The following is a 24,652-nucleotide window of genomic DNA, read 5'->3' as shown; positions in this document are numbered from 1 at the left end:
TGGTTTGTGGCTCACAGCACAAGCCCGACATGTCATATACAGAGTAGTAGTCAAGCTGTGTGCCTGTCAATTCAAATGTCATATGTCTTAGTCCTCAAGAGCTTTTTATGATGTACATTCATGTAAAAACAAATGGAGGGGGAGTTTAGATTTATACCAGAAGGCATTTGGCTTGTGAACAAATAGTCTGTATGCTTTTTCTTAATGGTGTGTACACAAGAGGCATTTCAGCAATAGCTTCTGACAGAACACTATTTAGTACTTAGTGTACTTGTACCCGTTTTGAATGATCACGAGTGTGTGTGTGTGTTAAGAAACAGAAGTTTAGAAATAATTTATTCTTGGCATATCAGGCAATCTTCAATGACAATGTATTTTATTTATTTTCCACCTTATATCTGATCTACAAAAGCTCCAGGGCTCCACAGGTTAGGATGCAAACCCTGTACTCAGGTGATCTTTAAAGGCTTCACACCATTCCACAACCAAATGTTGTTGCTTGGCCAAAAAAAAACATTCATAACTCAGGCAGTGACTATATTTCTCACGGCAAAATAACAGGGCAAACTATTTATTATATAAACACATTTTCTAGGAAACTAAGGCACATCACGACATATGCCACATTTGTCATCCAGTTTGTCAGGAATATTATTGCACATTTATGTCAAAGGAAACAGACACTTTGACCCAGGGTCAGACCTCCTACCATACACCTTTTCATCCAACACTTTGCACCTGCAGCCCACTGGCAAGCTGGAGGCACATTACCAGATCAAAATAACCCAGAGGCTCTTTGGGCTTAAAGCCAAACTTTTAATAAGCAGTCTGACTGTGTACCTGTTGAGGCGAAACCTGACCAGAGGGCATGTTTGACACAAGGCTACTGTAGGTGAGCAAATGTTCTTAATACCTTTACCCAGGGGCTTCATGCAGGGCCAATAAAATTAAAACGCACAGCAGGTAGAAGTACTTGATTATATCTGTAAATATATGAATACACAATCAAGATTTTGCTGCTAGTTGTTATGAAAATGAGATTTGTGACATCTATTTAAAAAGGTCCTTCTGTTTTGAAAGCATTTGGGTTGATCTTGACATTTCCAAAAGTCCCACTGTGCTCAAATTTTAACGAGGGGTGGCATTATCACTTGAGTGTTCATTTGAGATTCTTATGAGGGCGGTCGATATTGTGGATGACAGCACCTAATCAATTAGGTGCCCACGGCCTCTCAGACAGTGTGCGTGGCTAAAGACACTTGTCTCCGTGTCTCTGCTACTGAGAGAAACAGATCTGACTCTAATCATTAATCATAACTCCCCTAATAAACACCATTAGTCGAATGCAATAGTGGCAACTCTTAACACGTACCGCCTCACAGTCTTCAGCCATCGTTAATTAGTATCATCATCCCCGATTGTTTACTTGTCGCGAATGATCATTTAATTAGGTAACTTCAGATGGAGGATCCAAATATTATGCATAGATTATAATAAGATCACAGGCAAATGGCTCCTGCAGCGGCTTAAGGAAGCTTAACTCTGTAGGACAAGTATCAATCACATTTATATGTAAATAGATGTAATTATCTGTTCTAATCATCACACATTACTCATGAGGCAGGGAAGAAAAAAGCGCTTGTTGCTTTAATTCTGTGAAAGTGACAGAAGTGTGAAGGAGACAAAGCCACTCAAAGACGTGCAGCATGTAGCCAAGAAATGCTGCACTGATTGAAATGGCTGTAAAATAACACCCACTTACTCAAAATCTCCCTGATAAGAGATTCTCACACTGAATGGCGAGACAATAATGCTGTTTGTTTAGTTTTTGCCTTCCAGGAACACCGGGGTTGGGTCATCCTGTTTTGGAAAGAAAAAAGAGTCTCCTGCTATAAGTCATATTAGTCACAAGCCCAGTCTGCAGCTTTTAATACTGGATCTTGTTAACTCACTGCGACTAAATAAACTCGTAAAGACGTTTTATTGAAAATGTATAGATTTTTGTTTTTTCAGGCACAAAAACAACATCCAAATGTACAAATTGAAATAACACAGGATTAGGAAAATCATTTGGAGAAACTATTATGTGACTAAGTCATTATTTTCTATCTTGAAAATTAATCAAATTAGAAATTGGTCACTTACAGTGCTGAATCAACATGAAGCTCCTTCAACTCTCCAGTTCCCCTCAGTTTAACAGACCTCTTTTTTTATTATTTAACAGGTCGCTGGTTTGGTTTAATGGCCACATCTTGTTCGCCTTGGTAGGTTAGTGACTTTGGTGAATATCAGATCATATTTCATGATCGATTTATACAAAAAAACCTTTGAATTGGGGCCACTTTGATACTATTGGAATCTGAATTTAGAGCAATAGCTCAGGATCCTTCAAGCTGGTCCTAACAGAAACTTAAGTGACTTCTCTCCCCATTAAAACTTTTCCAGCTTTGACAGTCTCTGTGAATGTTTCCACCTGGATTGTGGCTACACTGTAAGAAATGAGGACCATGCTGTACAGCCCTCGTTCTGTCTCAAAATGTACTTCAAAGTTCACCTGAGACTCATATGAAACTTTAGTCGTACTGGGCTGCAGTGATTCTCAGTCTGTCAAACTCAACTCTTTTCTTTTCTCCTGAGCTTCCACAGAGTGATGTGATTTAATAAATCTGTGAAACACTTTAACCAATCGTTTGTTTCTTTCAGGACAATATAGATAAAAATAAATACGATCCATTTTGGCAGCAATAAATCTACCTTGTCTGGATGAGAACCAGAGAAATGCTGGGGCGAGTCACACATTATAATCCAAACAAAGAGTAGGAGCAAGTTTTATCAACATGTCTATTAAGACCTCAAACTCAACAATACTCCAGCTGTTGAATCTGCAAAGTATAAATTCGCTTACAGTTAACTGCATTCATAACTTGTGGGAAGGGCAGAATCATTATATCTGTGTATCAAAATCATAAGTTTCTCTTAAAAAAATATTGTACTGGCATCACCCCCACATATATTGCATGTTATCATATATTATATTGTTACACATATATTGTGTTATCATGTTGGACATTCCCAAATCATCAATTTTACTGTGGATATTCCCTAGTAATGACTCATATCTTGAGAGATTTAAACAAATTTTCTTCTAGATCGCAGATTTCCAGAACAATTTAGCGGTGACCCAAAGAAAGTAGGCTCACTTATGTCATTAAATTCTGCTTGTCACTGCCACACTCCCTCCTGCTACACTCTACAAGTGCAGGTGTCTTTGTTACTTTTTGTTCCAGGTATTAATAACTTCGGGCATCAGATTACATCAGCTTGGTGTGAATATGTTTTTTTATGATACATCTACTTTAACTTTTGGCAGTATCTTCTGACTTTTGTCTAGTGGTTCATATTTAGTGTTAAGGCATTTAAAGGGAAACCTAACAACTCCCAAGAGTAAAATTATGCTGTTATTCTACTGGGCATAAGTTGTCATTGTCATTTTAGCATTTTAATTTTTCTGTTTTTACCTCACTTGTTTTTCACGGTTTTCTCATAAAACTCCCTAGGAGAAATATATGAGATATCCTTGAGAGGCAAAAGATATAAATCACCATTCAACCCTTAAACACCAAGATATCTTTTTTTGGTCTAGATCACCCAGCCCTGCTCTCCACAGTAGGATATCTTTTGGAGTATATTTCTAGAAAACAATTTACAGTTACACACTGTGGTTTTAGGTTTCTGTCTTATTCTTCTTTCTTTAGTCTATAGCCTGCCGGTACGTGTGATCCTTACTAGAGAAGGTTTGATTTCTGTTAGGCCAAAATGTTCTTGAGATGGTATAATATAATTACATAATATTTTAGAATAAAATCACAGATAGAATTATGATAAGATCTTGGATATTGATAACCGCTGTTAATTTTCCAACATAGATCCAAAGATGGATACAACTTCAAACAGCATCTATTTAAAAAGCTTTTTTTCTTTCTTCTTTTCCTGGTCACTCTGTGATAATTTATTGCTGCTCTTTTGGCCTGAAGTCTCTGGAGAGCTCAAGAGTTTGTCTGCAGTCATTTCGTATTTCTTTAAAGTCACAAGGTCAGCCTGAAGGGGGGGGGAAACAATAGACCGTGCCTGCACTTGACTGGAAAAAGCATGTCAGGAGTGCATGACGTGGCCAGAAGCTGTGACACACAATCCCTAATCAATAATGAAGAAACAAAAATCCTTGGCCTCAGGGGCCTCGGGAGGGTTGTCGTCATGTGTAATGCCAAGCCGTTTACCTCAGTTCTCCTGTCTCTGTTCTTCTTAGAGAGGAGGGAGAGCTGTCTGAACCACACTGGTAGGAAACATAAATGGGACAAAGAGAATGTCCTAGAACACAAACGAAAAGCCAATAATATGAACATCTGAACTGGAAGCGTCCTTATTGGTCCAAACTTCTTAAAAGTGCACATCGGAATCCACCAACAAGTCGTTTCTTCAGGGTGAATTTCTAGTTCACTGCTTCTAGTTCATGAATTTTATATAATTCTTGACAGGGGAGTTGTGTCTGAACAGAGTGTGAACTCACCTGAACTTTAATTAGTTGTGTCTCAACTAAAACGCTTTGCCAAATTGAAGTGAAAGATGTAAACATTTAGATTTAACATTCTGCATGTTCTCTGTCAAACGCCAACAAGCTGCAGAGTTCGGCCCATAATTGCAAAGTCATTAAAGGATCTCGGTTGTAATTTTCCAGTTTGTGGTGTCTTCACAAAACCTGCTATCTCTCGTTCATTTAATCGTTTCATCAACGCGCTTATCAACAGTTGCTTTGTGCCAAGCTACAAACGTAATTACAGGAAAACATGGAGCATAATTATGGAAAATAACTTACTGGTTAATTCATTTTTGGAATACTCTGCTGCTTTTCCTTTATGCACAACGTGATAAGAGTGTCTTAAAATTCTTGGTGCTTCTTCACTTAATTGCTTTTGCCACATATTGTCTTCTGTTTGTGCCATGAGGCTTATTAAAGTCTACTTTTTAGCTTGGAACCGTCAAAGTTTCATCATTAAACTATTTCCACAAGAAGTCAGTGGATGTTCTCTATGTACAAAAGAGAAATATAAGCTACAAAAGAAATCCTGTCTTTGTGTGACATACTGTAAGGAGCAAACTTTTATTTAATGTAACACTTATCAGTTTTCAATTAAATGTAACGTTTTTATTCTGTGAACACCCAAAGGAGATTGAACATGTCATTTCACCACAGTGTCCAACACTTTGCTGTTGTAAAAGCCTGAGTTTTTTGCTTTTAGACGTTCCACCAGGTTTTGTATCCTGGTTGCTGTGATTTTCCCCCAAAGCATTAATGTAGTCCGACCCCAATGTGTGCTGATAAGGTTGTATGTTTGCTTCATTCACACAATGTTGGCAGAATGAAAGAGCAGGGTATTAAGGTTTTACTCTATTAGTCATCTTGTCCTGGGTTTGCTACTTTGGCTGTGCTCTGTTTTGCTATACTTCAATACCAAATGAAACCAGGAGTTATACACAGCTCCTATAAAATGAGCTTAATCAATTGTATTAGTCCCAATTGTAACGTAGTTGGATGTAACATTGCAGCAGCACTGGTGGATTTGCGAGCGTTCTGCTAACGTCTTGTCAATATGTCTGTAGTTCTATTCCCCACAGAGATCGCCTGTGTTAGAAATTCACAATCTCCAAGTCAAATTACAAATCGGAGGCTGACATGAAGGATTTTTCACACTTGGCTGCTTGTAATTACCATTTAAATGATATGACATCAATGCAGCATCAGACAGACATTGGCATTGCATTTCAGTGAGGACACTGCATTCATGAAGTGGCAGTCACCTTCAAAGCTCTGTCACAAAAGCTTGGCTTGTCCTGCAAAAAAGTTAAATCGTTTTGCCACAATTCCAGAAATACATGCACACACATTCCTGTAAAATTAATAAACTAAGCCTTTGCAAGTTTCTTTGTTTTTTTTACGGAGTAAGGCTGGGTTTCCTGAGGCGTACTCCTCTTGGTAAACAGAAAATGTGTGTTTTTTACATTTTCTGCTGTGCTGAGTTTGGTGTGTCTGTGTGTCCTGGATATTATCTCATCATCCCACTAATACCCGAAGCAATGCACTCACACCAACACAGCTACTGTTTCATTACTAGTTTTGAAAATGCATTTTACATCATTTTGATCTGAACATCTAGCCACGAAGCCTTGGATCAGGTTCAGGTTCATCCCAGAGATGTTGAATGGGGTTGCGTTCAGAGCTGTGTACAGACCAGTGGGAAACTCTTCTTTATCTGGCTTTGTGCAAAACCTCAAGTGTTGACACAAAGTTGGAAGCAGTGTAAAATATCAATATATGAGCCAACCTGTTAGTCAGTTTGGTTTTGGCAGAGTCTTATCACAGCCCAGGTTTTTCTCTGAAGACACAGACATCATTCTAGGCTCAGCTGTTAACTCTGATACTCCAGTTTCTTCTGTTTTCTGCCTTCGGGTTGATGGAGTCCTTTATTCGACGGCAAGGATAACGGCAGCTTTGTGTGATGTTACTTCTGACATATCGAAGAAGACATCAGATAAATCTGTGCTTATCCTTGTTAGTAATTCACAGGCTCCAAGAAGTGTACTCCGCCAGACGCCGTCGGTCAAGCTCGTGGCACTGTGTGGGTAAGGCTGACAGACTCTTGTGTTTGTGTGGACTGATCGTTTCTGTTGTGCACATCTGAATAAATGCAAATGTAAGAGAATCCTTTTACAGGGTAAAAAGCAGCAGAATAGAGCGGAAAAAGAACTGATTTATTGTCACTGGTAAAAATATTTTTGAAGGACCTGTCACCGCAGGATGTGATGATTTGTACATGGTTCTGTTTTTAACAGATATAATAGTTATTCATGTGCACAGAGAAAATCCATAATTGAGATGAGCACACAAAATGGAAAATGCTTGGAGTGTAGTTTCTTTTATTATTATTTTTTACCCAAGATAGTGAGATGTGCCATTAAGAGGCTCGTTGGTGTTTAACTCAATGAAAAAATTGCTATTTCTCACTTGACATCTAAAACAAAACTGCCACAAAAAAATTCCACCTTTTGCCTGTTTCAGAATGTTTTGCAGTTTGGACTGTAAGTGGATTCCCACACACACTTGTTCACATTTTTTACTTTGCATTAAAAACAACTGACAAAATGGAAATGTAGGGGGTAACAATTAAAAGTTTTTAGACTCAGAAGAGTCAGAGAAAGTATTAATAAATATATGTAATGGAGCCAGGCCTACTGATAATTCATGGTGTACAGTGTATGAAGTCTAGAAGAGCTAAAAGCTGTAGCTCAGTTGGTAAAGCAGCTGTTCATGGACCACAGCCACAGTGGTTTGATCCCCTGTCCTGGCTACTTGTCGAAGTGTTTTTGGGGAGGACGCTGAACCGCAAGTTTCTTCCGGTGGGTCAGGTGAGCACCTTACATGGCAGCCACTGCTATCAGTGTGTGAATGGGTGAATGGGAAGCAACATTGTAAAGCGCTTTGGATAAAAGCGGTATATAAGTGGCCATTTACCTAAAATGACTCTTGAGCTTCTGTTCCACTGAAGGTGGCAGAAAAAAAACTGATGAGATTGAAACTTGGTAAACAGTTCTTCTCACTGCTCTCAAATTCAGAAATTTGAATATAAATGGTGGATGAAACATTTAATTTACAAATGCAGTGGGAATTTCATTGACCATAAATCTCTCAATGTTTGTATCTGACTATCAAAAAGAAAGAAAAACACTTATTTCTTGTTGCTACTTGAGCATCTTGTCGTGTTTTTTTTACATAACATAAAATGAAAATCTGACACAATTTCCATTTCATTTCATGCAGACACTTAAACATTGGACAAGTCTGTTTCTGTTTGAGCCACTGCTTCTGTAAATTGACTTACAACAGCCTTTACAGTTTGATGCACCTTATCAGTATTCAATACAGTTTTCTAAAGTACTGTAACTATTTATTTTTGTTTTTTTGCTTCTGCCATAGAAAGATGGCATGAATAAATTGTGAAGTCTCTCCTTGTGTTAGTTCAATGTGAATAAAGTTGCAACAAAACAAACAGGACTTCACTAAGAGAGTGAATCTGACTGTTACTTCCGATTCTGAATACAGAATTCCATTGTGAAACAAACCTAAAATTAGTTTCCTCCAGTCGTTCTCTCTCTAGTTTGCTTTCCTTGTCACTCTGCCTCTCCGTCACACACAGACTGTAGTATACATATGCACAAGGGCAAAATGAGGTGATCTGTCCCACCAGGTCCACATGGTACTTCATACTCTGCCAGCATAATGACATAGCACGGGCTCTTTCACAGAAGCCAGCGTCTGTCCATCAGCTTCCCCAGAGCGAGGCGTTTAAAATGGATCTGGGTCACAGTGGGATCCCCCCTGTCCACCCGCTGGAACCTGGAAGCATTGGACTCATTTGTGAGAGAGCAGCCTTCATTACTACAGCCAATCCGTGCGACACATTTTACTGACAGTGAGAGCTGCTGCATTATGTATTAACACTTAGCAGGTATGTTCTCTTCCGTATACTTTATATACTGCTGAGCTCTGTGACAGACGAATTCAGGATGTCAGTGCCTCAGTTTGAATGCTAAAACTGATATTCAGAAAATGAGGGAGAAATGCTTTGACAGTGAGTAGTGGTGGGTCTACAGTAGTAAAATCTTTAACACCAGCCTTAGTATTAGTAATACAGTATTTAAGATTATTTAGTGATTGTTTGCAAGAAAATAATTGCATGTAAAGATTTTGCTGTTTTTAAGAAGGGTGGAATCCATTATAGGTCTTTTTATTAAGATATAATCAGGAAACACAGTAAATGAGTATACAACATTAAAAAACATTTTTTTTCTGAACAAAGCAGCTACAGGCAAAATTCAGTATTTAGTGTTACCTCCCTTTGCACTTAGGACATCTCAAAACTACTGGGGAAACTGTCTTGAAGATTAATCTTCTGGTTTGTTTACCAGGCATATCTTACAGCTCATCTTTAGACTTTGGCTGCCTGTCTTTTTCTGTATATCTGTATGTCAAATTTAATGGTTTGGTCAATAGCAGAATGTATGCTTCTCAGGGTGTTGTTATTTCCAGGTATTTGATATTTGCATTATGCACGTCCGTTTGGATACACACAGGTTTTCCCGGTAGACGTCTGTGCTCTATCACAAACAACCAATATGTAAATAAAATGTGTAAAAAAATGTAAAAAAAATGTATGTAAAAAAAAAATGTTATTCATGTGAGTACATACCCACTGATACTCTCTCACACTATAGTGGGCACTGTGGGCCAGTCATGAGGCTACGTTTGCAGAGCCTGTACGTCAGTGTTGTTTACACATCTGCTGGGTTTATACTTGCTTTCATGCGTTTCTGGTCCTCATAAATCCACTTCTAACTTACTATCAGTAGAAGGAGGTGGAACAGGAAGTTGTTGTGTCAGGGTGCAGGATGAGCATTCAGGTCATGGGTTGCCATCTTTGACTCCAGTTTCCAGCTGTGTTTAATACATAGTTTCAATGAAGAGACCAGGTCCACAAACCAGCCACAAGTATGTGATTGAAGAAGTTTATGGGCACACACTGGAATATGTGAAACCTGCTACATACTTCACCAATCAATTTGTGCACACTCCTTTTGTACATTTGCCTATATATATAAATGTTTTTCTTCTATTATTTTGAAGACATTTCATTTGAACCATATTTTTAAGCAGTAATGTTTTTTTAAATTACTAACGTGTAAAATATTTTGAAAGATTGTCATATGCCATATTGCCGTATTTGTGCACTTTGTTCTGGGATGGTTGTTTTTCTATCTTGGGCTAGGTATATTTGCTCCAAGAGCTCAACTCAGTGATACTGGATACATTTGAGAGCTTTCCTACTTTGTGACAGCAGATGTGGGAAGACCCTTTGATGGTTCAATGTGGCAATGACCCTGTTTGACCTCAGTGTTGGACTTCTCTAATGCTTTAGTGGCTGAATGTGAGTAAGCCAAACAGAACATCTTTGAAGGCTTTAACATCAGCAAAGTAATGACCAAGGTTTAGAATGTGTACATGTGAGACTGATATTATATTCTCCATTTTGTTTATATTTATCACCACATTTAAATGTGTTAGATTAATCCCCATACTGGTTTGGATCTTAGCATAAGTCAAATAACATTTGTCTAAAATGTCACATCCACCCGCTGGGGAAGCAGCATCATTGTTATTCTGCCACTGATCTTTAACAAAAGGGGAATACAACCCCCCGTCATCAGTTAAAAGCATTTTAAAGAGCTCATGTATGTTGTTTTAAGCTATCAGACTGCTGCTTTTCTCGCCTGTACCACTCTTACACGATGATAGATGAACACATTTAAATGCAAATCGTGTACAACTATCACATATCCATGCCGTGTGTGTGTGTTTGTGTGTGTGAGTGGGTATATGCTCTGCCGTGTCAGAAACACCCGGCATAATTGAATAAAGGCAATATTTTCACTCTAGCAATAGGCAATATTTTTATATTTTAACTTCCATTGCTGCTCAGTGCTGGAGGTCTCAGATGATGTTGCTTTGTTCTTTAACCGCTCAAACAACAATATTACTGCAAAATCAGATGACTCACTTACAGCAAAGATGGATCACCACGACGTGTAGTTGCTTCCATGTTCCTGTGTAAAGAGGCTGTGATAAATAGTTTTGGTAAATCGCTGTGGATGCTGTCAAATGGATCAAACACTCACAGTCACATAACTGAGCAGTGACAGTTAGCTACTCACTTGAGACACGCTAAACAAATCAAAACTCTTATATCTGGGGAATAAGCAAACACTGACTGCAGTAGATGGAGAAGCTGACTGATACTCTGAAGATGAGAACATTTCTCTTTGTATTACATTAAGTCTCCTGGCTATGCGAAGGTTTACTTAGGCGCTGGAATTCTGTGAACTGAATGCTAACATCAGTGTGTTTATGATTATGTGCTCACACTGACAATGGTAACTTGATGATGCTGCTACATGTAATATTAACTACTTTAATTTAGTTGTCATGTTAACAGTTGCTAATTAGGGCTGTGTAGATACTAGAAGAGTATAGTATATAGAAGAGTTTTTGATATATTTCAGTCTGGCCAACCATATATAGCTCTGGATGACAGACCAATACTATGTGAACTAAAAGGTCAAGATGATTTATATATGGTGAAAGACCAGGTGCTATCCTGCATTTAGCACACAAGTGTCCTGGAAGCTTTACATTAAATTAATATACATACAGTAGCACTTTGCGCCTCTTTCTGTGACGCACTAGTAGCAAATTCAAAGGCCTGGTAATTGGTGTTTTTAAAGGGAGGCACCTGTGGTTGATAAAATGTTCAAATGTCCTCCATTGTATTGTGGCTGTGAAAGAAATTTCCCACTGGGCATAGCTAGATGTTCCAAAGGTCAAGAGGGGATTATTTAGGTGAACTGAACCCTCAGAATCTAGGACAAAGACGACATACGCAGTACATAAGTGTACCATCTTGAAAGGTGGTGTTAACTCTGTTCTTTTTACAATAGGAAACCACCACCATGACTACCAGCACAGCCACCTGGATCTGACTGCGCTCACACCTAAACTTGGTAAGAAAGACAATAATTTAGCCATTAATTGGAGATGTGCCATTACATGTTGGTGCAAAAGTTCTCTTATTAATCCTATACTGCAAATGTAAAATCGGAATGCATGCCAGAAAACTAGTTTGAAAAGTGTTAAAATTAAATAAAGTTATAAACAGGCTACTCTGAGTTTTAGCAATATTTGATGGTGGTGATTGACATGACTTGACTTTCCAAAATGATATGGATTCTTATCTGTCTCCAAATTAACTTTAGCTAAACAATTATTGTCTTCCACAAGGAAATTAAAATCTGACCAACTGATAAAGGCGCCCTCTGAGAAAATGAATAGCAAAAAGTTTATAATAATCAAAGGATCATCTGTGCAGTTGGCTGAAGTTATTGAAAACCCAATTACAGTTATTGCATCCCATCTACTTCTCTAAATGTTATTTACTGTAAAAGGAGAGCTTCTTTCAGTGTGGAATTATTGAATGGCACTGCCTCTAAACGGCAATGAAATGAAACACCGAGTAATTAAAGAGGAAATCTGGTATTATTTCTTACAGAAATCTCCCCTATGATATTATAAATGTTGCAAACACCGATGTGTTTTTGTCAGTGTTTTCAGGTCAAAACTAGGAGATCGTCACTGAGTCATTATACAAACTCTTTTTACTCTAATGGAGCGCTCTAGTCCATATCCTGCCTGTGAATCCCCGCCACTTAAACAGGACAACCCTTTCAGTGGGAAAATGGGTTTTAGAAGTACTTTTGGCATCAAATAAAACTTTTCAAACAGCACTTTGGAAGGCTATTTAGCTTCTGATGAGGATCATAGCAGCAATGCATAATTCAACAGGACTTTGTGTTAACCTGTGGCAACATTCATTCAATATTGGCTTTGAAGAAGGGAAACCTCTAGTATGGTGGGTTTGGTTAAAACATACTGTGCACATTGATTGTCATTGATCCTTTCTTTCTCACTTGGATTTGTTAGCCCACAGACAAATGAGATATGGTAAGTAATACACATGCACATGGTGTTTATGTGTATTTTTTTCATCACATTTTCCTCCATATATATCATGTAGAGTTTAAAAATCTTTACCAACACCCTGGGGGTCATTGTTTATTCTCCTTGCTATTTTCTTTTTAGCTTGTGAGGTATTTTCTTTTGTTGTTTTGTTTTTTTTGCAACCACAAAACTTCACACTGCTGCATTATAATCCATGACCTTTAGACCAATCTCAAAATCTTTTCTTCATACATTTTTTTTCCCACATTCACTTCACCTAACTGGTTCTGTCTTACCCACAAACCCACACACACTTTTTCTCTTAGTGAATGCCACCCCTCTATACGCTATGTACCTTGGTGTTGTGTGTCCACGTCCTCCTTGCTGCAGTGGTCGCCCACATCTATTTTTAAATCCAGCACCAAAGTCCCTGTCCGTATCTGAGCCCATCCCACTCACTGTGCCTCCTGACCCATGACAGGGCGTCCCAAATACTGAAGCCACAGGAGCTCCATACATTGCAAGAAGCCTTAATGGAGCCACACATATATGTGACAAACTAAAATGAGCTGTTAAAGGCACTCTCTAAGGGCATCACTTGAGCGGCTTGGACAAAGAGTTCAAGGATGCAGTTTCCAGCTGGCACTGATTTTCCTTTAGGAAAGAAAACTGATTAATAAGTTATTAAGTTATATAGGTTACTGATGCTGCAACCTCTCAACATTCAGTAAACAATATGCACAAGTGCAAGGTCATTACACTCTCTTCAATCCTCTAGGACAGTTTTCCCAGGTAATGGGAATATTTAGAGAATTACACTACATTAACATTATAAGCCTTTATGCTCAATTCTGATATTTTCTGTCAGATTCAATGGTTTTATGTTGGTTTTTCACATTCAAATCAATAACTTACATGTATGTAGCTCAGTTGAGGGCATTTAACTGAAATTTAACCCACATGTTACTGCAACATTATTCTAGAAGACGTGCAGTTTCCTCAAAAACCATGTGGTTATGATAATCAGTATAAACATAATACATAACAAATATGAAACAACATCTCCAATCTCCAATCTCGTTGTTCTGATATGAATCAGATCAAGGACCACATATAAAAAAGTGAAATCAAAAATATTTGATTGAGCCCATTCCAATATTTAATGTAATAATAAGCTTAGTTTTCACTAATAGAAACGTGCTCTTACTTTAGTTTAGCGATACCATTAAAAAAATGTCCCTAGTTATGAGGTAGTACTTTCTGAGATACAAGAACTATTAGGGTGCAGAGGTGAACAGCACTGACTTGTGAATTAACATGCAGCATTCTACAAACCTGGCATTTTAAAACCAGTTTTACACATAAAAAGCAACAGACATGGCATTTTTATTACAACAGCAAGCTAATTTGCTTTATCTTTTTGTGGACCTATTTCCTCCAATAGGCTGACCCAAAAGCTTGTTAAAAAGCAATTTGTACAAGCAAGCTATTTAAAAAAAACAGCTATGCGAATGTCTCTACAACACTAGTGCACATTTGCATAGACGCAAGAATCAAATACAGGTACAGGTGACAAAACGTCAAATGAGTGCACCACAAGTTTGTTTCACATTACATTTTTTGTGGAAAAATATTTTGAGGAGGCTTGTTGTTTGCACAGACTGCTTCTTTTATTCATTCTGGAGCAAAGTTGCCAAATCACATTAGATTTAAAGGAGCAAAAAATGTTCAGAGCTGTTGTTTCCCGATAGCTGAAGACCTCCAGCCCAAACACCCATCACACTGACTCATACTTCCAGTACATCATCCTTTGCCCTCTCTATCTGCTTATCTTTCTCTCCCTAGTGCAGAATGCCAGTGTCTGAACCCCATATTTTGACTGACTGTGTACTCACTCCACTGCGGCACTTACTCCCCTGTCCCCTGTAGAAAGACCACAGCGGATGAACAACATTCTGACCTCAGCCACGGAGCCCTACGACCTGTCTCTCTCCAGATCCTTCCAGAACCTGAGCCATCTGCCACCGTCCTACGAGCTGGCTCTCAAGTCTGACTTAAGTAAATACTCCTCCTCTCTCCACAGATTAAGTAGGTGGTCCTTCAATCGTCCTCCATCATCATGCTTTGTCTGATGCACTAATAAAGAAAAGGAATGATGTCACCCTTGTGCCCTGTGCATCAAAGGGTTGCCACATTCTATGCATCTGGCCTGATGAAAGTCTTTATGTCCATTACAGAAATGTGCATCATAATAAGTATCCACAGATGTTTGGAGGCTCATCATGCAGAAAGTCTTCTCGCTTTTTCACCTTTTAGGGAAATAAACGTTTTAAAATGCATGGCAACATGCTACAGCCTCCATACTCATTCCCATCGACTTTGCCTATCGGCCTGTCCACTGACATCTAATTGGCGTGTAATATGGCTCCATCTGCAGCCCGTGTCATGTTGCTAATGTCCCTTAATGACATATTAAGAGACATCTTTTCTGCTGAATGGCTTTTATATGCCAAAAAGATGGTGCTTTAATGTCTCAGCAATGTAACAGTTCATTATCTTCACGATGACATTTTCTGCTCTATGGTGACATGGATGCTGCCAGTTCAACCTCATGACCAGTGCATGCCTAGTAGACTAGTTGATCCACAGTCACATTGAAAAAAGACACAATGATGATGTTGACTACACTATAAGATGGCCAATTGCTTATTTAGTCAGGAGTTTACCTGTGCTTAATACTGTGACCTCACCAGCCAGCTGAGGCCCTTTTGTGTTGATTTTTTGTTCTCCCCATGACTGCCTGTGTTTTCTCCCATAGACCATAGACATGCAGGTTAGAATAAAAGTGTAAAAGTGTAACACAGAGATTTCTGGGTGTATTTATTTTCTTCTGTTGCAAACTGAGCTCTAGAGGGTTTCACCAATCTGGTTCAAACGGAATTCTTAAGATGCCAGAAAATATAAAATTTTTCATAAAAACCAACATTTTCCGCTGATTGCTACCGCTCAGAATCTCCTCATAAGACCATCTCTTTTTCATATGTCATTCTTGAGATGAACCGAAGAGCAATGAGATCACTGGAGGGGAAGTTGTGGTTGCAATTGGGCTGCTCTCGCTTGAGCATGAAAATTCCTTTAAATCAGTTAACTAATCAAATAGCACTATTTCCTCCCACCATGTTTCAGACTTTGCTTTCAGACTTCTTTTAATATACTTAAGTAAACAGACACTAAATGTGTGCTGTTAAGAGTGGCATCATGTTTGTTGGTAGAGTGACTCTCGAGTGATGCTTGCTAATGTATTAAGTTATCACATATAACAGATTCAACAGTAAATCTTTTCTGGAAACATTTTTACCCTCTTTACCCACACGCAGAGTAGAATACTGTACTTTCCTTAAAAGCATTTGCAGGAATAAATTCAATGCATTGCCGTTTTTCATATTGCTATGCACTTATTCGGAACACGTAGCCATTTGTTGTCCTTGAATCTTCTCTGAGAATTTACACACTGAGAGAGAGTCATTTAAATGTGCCATTGGTCCCTTTTTCATTACACAGCGGTGATAGAAAAACATGCATTAGTGCAATCTCCTTTCAGCTCATTCAACATTCTTCTTTTATACATTTGCATTTTCTCTCCCTTATCAACTGGAGGCTTTGCTCTTATCTCACTGGAGCCTTGTACATACACAGAAAATCACAGAGATGAATTACGCTGAACTACAAAAAGACTTTTCCATTTTGAAACAGGAGCCCTGCAGAATTTGTTAAACGAGGTAGCAAACTCATCCCTTACTGAAAGCCCTTCCACTCAAACAAAAATTAAATAGGTTCAAGCATGAGTGACGTCTTTGGAAACAAGCCTAAAAGTAATGTAATTACTTGCTATTTAAATGAAACCATCTGGACAGATGATAATGACTAAATTAAATTAGTATGGGTTATTTCCAATCTTAAATGATAGTGTGTGTGCAGATGTGTGTATGTCTGTTGTAAAACTCCATCCTGTCCTTCCATGGGTGATGTAAATGAGGTAGAGATTGAGGACACTGCTCTAAAATAAACCACAGAGCACCTCCAAGGATGCTGCAAAAGTCACAACAACATGCAATAGTGCTAGCATGAGGCTCAATATATGGTCCACTAAGCTCTACCCAGTGCTTCAGGTAGGATACAAGAATTCTCCAAAAGTTACCTATCAATTAGAAATAATTGAAATTCCCTGGTTACAAATGCAAGCCTCACACAAAAAACTTTAGAGGGAAATTTACCTGCACTTGTGCCAGTGCTGTGCACAGTCTGAGCCACATTGCTGTTTTTCCTCTTGAAATTTCACACCTCCTGCTTTAAACCCCTCTAAAGATCACTTTATAATTGATGTTCCACCAGTTTCACAAGTGTTTATATAAGTGCATTATATGATTACAGTATCCTGTGATCAATAGCTGACACATAAATATAGTGCCTATATTGAATTTAATCTAGCAGAGTGGGAGCTGGGGTTTAATTACCTGTTGCTAGCAATTTGCTGCTTTTGTAGCTTCGCTCCACGTTTGGGACCCTTTGAGCCCCTTGCAATCATGGTAATTGTAAAGTGCTGCATTTTTTCCGCACCACAGAGATGAGATCAAGAATTATGTACCGTCTCTCTTAAATCAATTCAGTCACCTAAAGTGTAAACTGTGCAACGTGTACACTTCATATTTACCAACACTTTGTCCTACTGTTTGTCTTTTTAACATACTGTACATATCATCACCCATGTGCACAAATATCATAAGCATAAGCTTTGTGTGTCAGCCTAACTCCTGGTACATGCCTTTTATCTCAGAACTCATGGCGCATTTTATTATTTATCTGTGCGAGACATAATGCATTTCTGCTGCATTAACATTTGAGTGTATAATCACTACAGATCTCTCAAAGTGACTGGACACTCAAGTTTGACCTATTAATGGAGCTATGGGCCATGGCTTGTCAATTGTCTGTATATATCAGCCTCCGGTTTGGTTGACATTTTCTGCCATAATGTCAAATCTAAACGAAACCTTTAGGGAAAAATGCTGAAGTGCATCGCCACAGGCCAGACTTGGGCTTACTTCATTAGGAATGCACAGAGCAGTGGGTGTGAAACCCCTCATGGAGGGACAATAAGGTGCCCTTCTGTATCCAGGCATTACACCTCTCCCTTTGAGATGAGGATCCAACGATTCTCATTGGCCTTTTTCGACTTGGTAAAGCATGGTATGGTCCTAAAACAACCGTATGACCTCTGTGTTCTGCAATAATTAACTACTACACAGGTACCAACCCCTCATCTCCAGCAGTGAATCACGGAGCTTCTATGTTATATCCCCTTGAGTGCCAAAGCTGCCAAAAACAGGTAGATAAAAGTCTGCTGAAAGCTCATTCTTGCCTTTGGTTAATTTAATGAATTTACCATTAGGTGTGTGGTCATGCAGCAGAGAGTTCAACTTGGTTTCTTGCAAAGGAATTAAATAAATTGCTGCCAATTCATGCACCAGAAGTGCATAAACTATTGAGTACTGCAGAATTCTGATGATACCTGTCCATTCTGATGGACAACTAGCTGATGCTGATGGCTGTTTGTTGTTCTTTTGTTTTTCATAAAGAAACAAAACTCTTGGACCTTTCAACTGTTGTGTTCAAAGTTATTGTTATTACTTCAACAGCAGCCAGAAGGTGTAGGACAAACATACTATGATAAAGATTAATTTCCCCTCCCTCTTCCACCCTTAGTGTGGGGGGTCTGCCAGTAATGGTTCCGATTTAGCGGCCGATCAATTTCTAAGTCAATTTTGTGGCTGGACAGAAATCTTTGAGGATGCTTTCAGGAATATGTGCTACTAGAGAAAAGGAAAGAAGATGCGCAGAACATCTGAATTTATGAAGTTTCATACATTTCTGTGAGAGGGTATTTTAACTAAGCATAAAAATCTGACTGCATACTTTGTGGTCTGGGCCCTGTTTCAAAAAGGTTATTTCTGAGCGCTGCTTATATTTAGATTCTAATTATTGCAGGGCTTTTGCATAATCATGTATGGGTTGCAAGACCTAAAGCACCTTATAATAAACAAAAAATTTCTCAAATCAATTAAATCAAATTCTACTTTTGTGCAAGGATGGGCTTTTTCAAAGCAAGGCCGGGCAGTTTGTTCCTGTTGTGTCACTCTCAATATGTTTATCTTTTTACCCTTCAGGTGATAAGGACCTGGATGACTACTACACAAGGAAGCATCATCATCCTGACTTTGGTGGCAGGGGACCAACCCAAATGGTAAAACTGAATGCAGATCCCCAGCAGCACCAGCAGCGACAACGGCCCCGTCGAGTCCAGAGGGCTATGTCCCAGGACCACGTCCTGTCTCCTCCCAGGACACCCCGTCGTGGAGATTATGGGTTATCTTCATATGGTGGCATGGCAGCTGCTGCATACGGAAGCAGCCGACACCTGTCAGAAGAGCAGCTACTGGCAGCAGACCGCCTCCACTCCCAGGATCCCTTGCTGTCCCCAGCAATGAGGCGTGACAAGTTTCGAGAGAAGGCCATGGCAAGGGCAATGTCTCAGGCCGACATGCTGATGCCCACCACACCTGTCATGGACCGCCACAAGATGACCAAGATGCACTCCCAACCCAGTGCCTCTAACGACTCCTACAACACGCTGACGGTCAACCACCAAGTGACCACGTCTAAGAGGCAGGCATTTGCCTCCCGACGAACACACACAGTGGACCACCTACAGTATATTCCTGGCCACCACCACACATACCGCACTGCCAGTAAGAATGAGGTAACTGTTTAACCACAAAGTTAAAGGATTGCTGAGTCACAACGTGGACATTGACAGACTTGTTTTAAGATCAGAGCGTCTAAGCAGAGGTGGTCAGTCCTGTTAAAAAACCTCCTACATTACACACTATTCCCGCTTTTAGCACAAGCTTCCTGTGTCATCCAGATCTTGGGTAATTCAAAACAAACCTGGCAAAGACTTTTCTCTCTTAGAGCATCATAAGGGCTTTGCGCATTGACACAAAGAGGGATACTTCGTGTCAGACATTTGACAGTGTGATAAAAATATTTTTTAAACTAAACATGGGACTAGAAGGGAATTGTATCAAATTTATAAATATATAAATATACTATATTTACTATTTGTATTTTCAGTCCTTGTTATAGCTTTAGAGATTCTCATTGACTGATGTAAGCACTTCAAGTGGTGCCTCTTAAAATTGTCCAATTTCAATGATGAAGTGGATTTGTGGGTTAAAAAGCACAATTTATGAATTCCCTTTTTTTTGGGTTTGGTTCATTTTACTATTCTTCTTTGGTAAACGGCCAGAACATATCAGCTTATTAGTGAAAACAGAGGCTATTTCTGTTGCATACAATAGATAAGTGTAAATAAGCTATATTAGCAGCATTTAAACAAGAAAAGCTGGCCCCTTTTCTTTTCCCACTTGGAATCTACAGTGGATTCACAATTAATATTTTTAATTTAAGATAAGACAAACATCCCAAATTAATATTATTTCCACAGATGTCTGCAAAGTATGTGGATCTAATATGCATAAGGGGAGTATTTTTACTTTAACTGTGCTTGTAGCATAGAATGATTGTGTATGAAACAACATTTCACCATCGGCAGGTTATGTCTGTAGACATACAGTATGTAAATCCACAGGTGAAAATGCTGCCTGGTGAAAATGCTGAGTATGAATTAATTTCTGTTCATATGTTCCATTCACCTTGTTTGGTTTGTCACTGGCCAGCTGCTTCCTTCTCAACATATCAGATACTCTGAGATGAAACTGAGGAGTTTGCAGGTGCAGTTATAGTTTGTTTTGTGCTGATGTGATGACTGAAACAATCAGTAATAAAGTGGATGACATAATCACTAGTCAATCAAGCATTAATTAAAACTGTGAACAGTTGGTTCAGATGTTTTCACTAAAGCAATGCCTTATTGTTTCCATTTGCCCCTAAGTGAAAGAAATTTGCTTTTATGTTATGTCCTGGTGTCTTGGCATTTTGTTAATATTTCTAATCTTATTTACCAGCAGAACCAGCAGTAACAATATATAAAGTGATAGAGGCTATAGTACATATACCTCAACAAGGCAAATCTAAATTGAAAGCTCTCCAACTTTAAACACAATTCCATCATTATAATGTATTCTTATTGGAAACTTGTTAACCAGAATTACCTTTGTTTAAAGGTTATGGGTTCTTATGTGGTACCTTAGTAAAAGTGCTTCTATTTTCAGCTGTTCTTTCAAACCCAGTGCAGCATTGGAATTTTTCTTTTTTGGTTTACTTGGTTTATACTAGTCAAGACCCAGTCTGGGGCAAGAGTCGGACTGGGTCCAAATGCAATGCTATCTAATCAAATTGAGTCAATATGCCTAATGACCAACTAAATCCAAATTAATTCTTTTAGAGCGTCTTTCAGTGTTTCACAATCATAATAGAAGAATACACATTTTAAAGACCAATTGATTGTGTGAACTATAAAGTGCAAAAAGTTTTACTGTTTTTTAAAGTTGAACTGCAAGTTAATTGTGGAGAATCATGCTGCCACCAGCCAAATTAATGGGGTGGCTGTAGCTCAGTCGGTAAGGCGGTCTTCCACAAACTACACGGTCAGTGGTTCAATCACAGGTCCTGGCTATGTGTCGAAGTGTCGTGAACCCCAAAGTTGCTCCTGGTGGGTCGGGTGAGCACCTTTCATGGCAGCCGCTTTGTTGTCAGCTTGTGTGGGTGTGTGTGAATGTGTGAATGAGGAGCAACATTGTAAAGTGCTTTGGATAAAAGCCCTATATTGGTGGCCATTTACAAATTAGATGCCAAGATGTCAAGTCTTGGCTGTGAAGCCCTGTTTCAAGTCCCAGGTAAAGGCAGTGCAGTCTCATGTTAAGAAACGTAAAGAATATACTCAAGTCAGTCAAGTTAAAATGATATGTACCATGTTATAAACATTAAATCCTTAGTTAAAAGAAAGAACTAAATAGATAATTTTACAAATAAAATCATGTAAATCTCCCAGGGGTCTAATTTCAATTGTGATTCAAGTGACACAACTTTGTCAAGTTCCACTGATTGTCAAACTGTTTTAGGGACTATAGTCCATCAGACAACCTGTAGAAAGTCTATTGAAAAAAAATTGTGATAATATCCACCAGATTACAGTGTGACCTGGCTGTACAAGTTAAAGCATCAGGAACATTGCTGTGTCTTTTATCAGATATTTGAGCTGTATATAAAGACATAATGTTATCTGTGATTAGAATTTTTAAAGTCCAGTGGCAGGAAAGCAACATCTTATTACACATAAGTCTTTGGTTTAATGTTAAGTACACTCATGGTGCATGTTTTTCTTTAGTCTTTTTACAAAAATCAATTATGATTTACAGTGTGAAGATGTGAAAGGCTGGCCAAATGTCTTGAGTTCCGCAAATGTATTTCTTTACCTTGACCTTTTTACCAGGTCTGCATTAAATGATGTCAGAGATTATTTTTGCCCAAAACTGCTGTCAATATTTTTTCCTCCATTTTGGATGTGTTTGCAGGTAATAAAGCATGTTTGGTAGTTAGGGTGAGTTAAGGTTAGGTAGGGGTGGTGTAGTGAGTTAGGGGTGTTAATTGTTGAGTGGTCCGCTTCAGACAAACATCTGTTCTTCTTTTCACTTAATAATGATGTCACCCCAGGAGCCTTTTTTCTCTATGTGCAATATTTCCTATTCATGCTGTACAATTCTATAGCCAGTTACTCTTTTTAAAATATTGTGAGTTTCATTTGCTGCCATTAACGCTTTGTTGTCCTTTTGATTTAGAACTGTTTGTCTTTCATAGTCAATGAGGAGTTTTTTATAACACCACTAAATGTGGTATGAATGAACAGTTGTCTGTAACTGCACAAATTAGAGTAACCTAAAGGCTTCAAACAACAAAATTTGACTGTTCTTGTGCATTATTTATGTTTGTTTACAAACTATTAAAGCACATCTTGTGTGTTGTGTACATCTATTTGATCAATTATACTTTCATATTTTCTGAAATAGCAGTATAGCGAATTAGACAACCAATTTAATAAACAAAATGACTCATTCTTTTTGATACCAATTGCAATGAGTCCAGTCCTTTCAGCTTAGACCGTAGATTGTATTTTCTCTCCAAACCTCTCACCAAAGAATTGGTGCTAGGGTCTGTGTATTTTGTGTGCAATGGGGTGCAAATCCCTAAGATCATAATACTTCTATTCTGCATTACCAAAATCAGCCATAAATCACATAGTCTGACTGGTCTTACCTTAAACCACATGTTTCTCTTCCTCTTTGCAGAACATGAACTGAATTCTATACAAGGTATGTTGTGCTTTGCAGTTTAAGTGTCCAGAATTTGAAAATAAAATTGGTTTGGCCAAAGCTATAGGCTTAGAGGACAGATCGTTCATTCCCTCCTCCACTGACCGCTTAACCCTTAAGATGTCCTTTAAAAAACTCACATTTGATCCTAATGACAAAAAATGTCACCTTCCCAAAAACTGCAGCTTGTCCCTTCAGGGGTTGCCACAGTAGAACATGTTCAGCACATTGATTTGGCATGTGTTTTTATGCTGGATGCCCTTCCTGCTGTAACCCACCTTTATTTATCTGGGTTTCAGACCAGCCAAGGTTGCCCTTGGTGGCTGGGTGGGGCCACATCTGGTGGGGTGGGATTTGAACCAACATCCTTCTGCATCCCAACCCAATGCTCTACCACTGAGCCACCACTGTCAGTTTCAGATTTAACCTAATCCTAATGACAAAAATGTCACCTTCCCAAAAACCGCTGTAAAACATTATATATTAATACATTTTTTCACTTTGAACACTTCAGCCTGAAATAAACATATCAAATATTAATTATAGTTTTGGGTTTTTAACCCTTTAAAAGCCAATATGTTTGCACATAATTTTTTTATCAAAACAAAGTTTCGATGCAATTATCAATGTACACACACACACTACACACATCACGCATCATCAATCCAACATCAGTAGTGACACACATGCATAATTTCATTAGCCAGGCGCCCTTGCATAAAATCATGAGTGGAAAATGTTTCTGCATGCTTTAAATGGGAAAAAGTTACACCGTCTGGTGAACAAATATGAAAATTAAAAATAGAAGTCCTGTAGTTCAAAATGAAATTTTAACCTAAAGAAATGAAATAGATTAAGTTAAAATAAATGAATAAATGAATGAATAAACAATTCTAAACTGTTATTAAAATGAATATCCTCCAATTTGAGCAATATTCATTCAACACAGTCAAAATGGCCTGAAAATAACGGAATGGCACAAAATGTCCCTAGGATCTGTCAAGGGTTTTATGTTTACGTTTTGTCGTGTACAGACTAAAATTTCCCACTTTTAGTTGCCCACAGTCTCTCTTCATTTAGTTTCAGTAATGTTAATCTGAGATTTATCAATATGAACACAGAAAATGGCTGTAGAAAATAAAACATCTGTCCCTTGTTTATGATCATCCCTCTGTTTGCCAAGGTGCAATGCTATCCAAACATTTTCTGTTGCTGCTCTTTCAAATTAAAAGCATTCCATTCTCAACACAGAATTAAGAAATGTAATCTATTTGTTACAACAATTGTTTGGAGAACAAAATATTTTGTGTAATTTATTCATTTTATTGAACATTATAAGAAATTGAGGCACTTGTAGCTTATGGAAAACTACTGTCAGATTTTGCTTACCTCAGGTGACATAAAATGGTGGTAGTATTTTAAAACTATCAGTGCTGGCAGGGGCTTGTTTAAGGAATAGTCCATTTTCTTGTAATGTGTGGGGGTGGTGTGTAAGGGTAGATGATAAATAATGGTGCCTTTGGGTTGGGTTGGATATTTCAGAGTTGGCTGTATATGATTATTAATAACAAAGCACTTTGGTTTTATCAAAAAACGGTAAATG

The 24,652-nt window shown here is 38.4% G+C and overlaps 1 protein-coding gene across 4 annotated transcripts in view; it reads left to right on the top strand.

Annotated features, from left to right (window-relative positions):
* The window catches only part of LOC137100340 (protein shisa-6), a 72,319-nt gene extending 49,608 nt beyond the window's left edge, over nucleotides 1-22,711 (top strand). Inside the window, exons 6-9 of one of the 4 annotated variants that reach the window (XM_067478110.1) lie at nucleotides 11,605-11,667; nucleotides 12,644-12,664; nucleotides 14,591-14,749; nucleotides 18,886-22,711. In XM_067478110.1, coding sequence (XP_067334211.1) covers nucleotides 11,605-11,667; nucleotides 12,644-12,664; nucleotides 14,591-14,749; nucleotides 18,886-19,490 — 848 coding nt within the window. In that variant the 3' untranslated portion in view covers nucleotides 19,491-22,711. The remainder of the gene's footprint in view (nucleotides 1-11,604; nucleotides 11,668-12,643; nucleotides 12,665-14,590; nucleotides 14,750-18,885) is intronic. The other 3 variants (XM_067478112.1, XM_067478111.1, XM_067478113.1) reach the window with 3 other exon arrangements.
* The last annotated feature ends 1,941 nt before the right edge of the window (nucleotides 22,712-24,652 follow it).

Source organism: Channa argus, chromosome 15, assembly GCF_033026475.1.
Source record: "Channa argus isolate prfri chromosome 15, Channa argus male v1.0, whole genome shotgun sequence".
In the NCBI taxonomy this organism is placed as follows: Eukaryota; Metazoa; Chordata; class Actinopteri; order Anabantiformes; family Channidae; genus Channa; species Channa argus.
The sequence above is the reverse complement of the archived record's forward strand: the minus strand, read 5'-3'. Positions and strand labels throughout refer to the sequence as shown.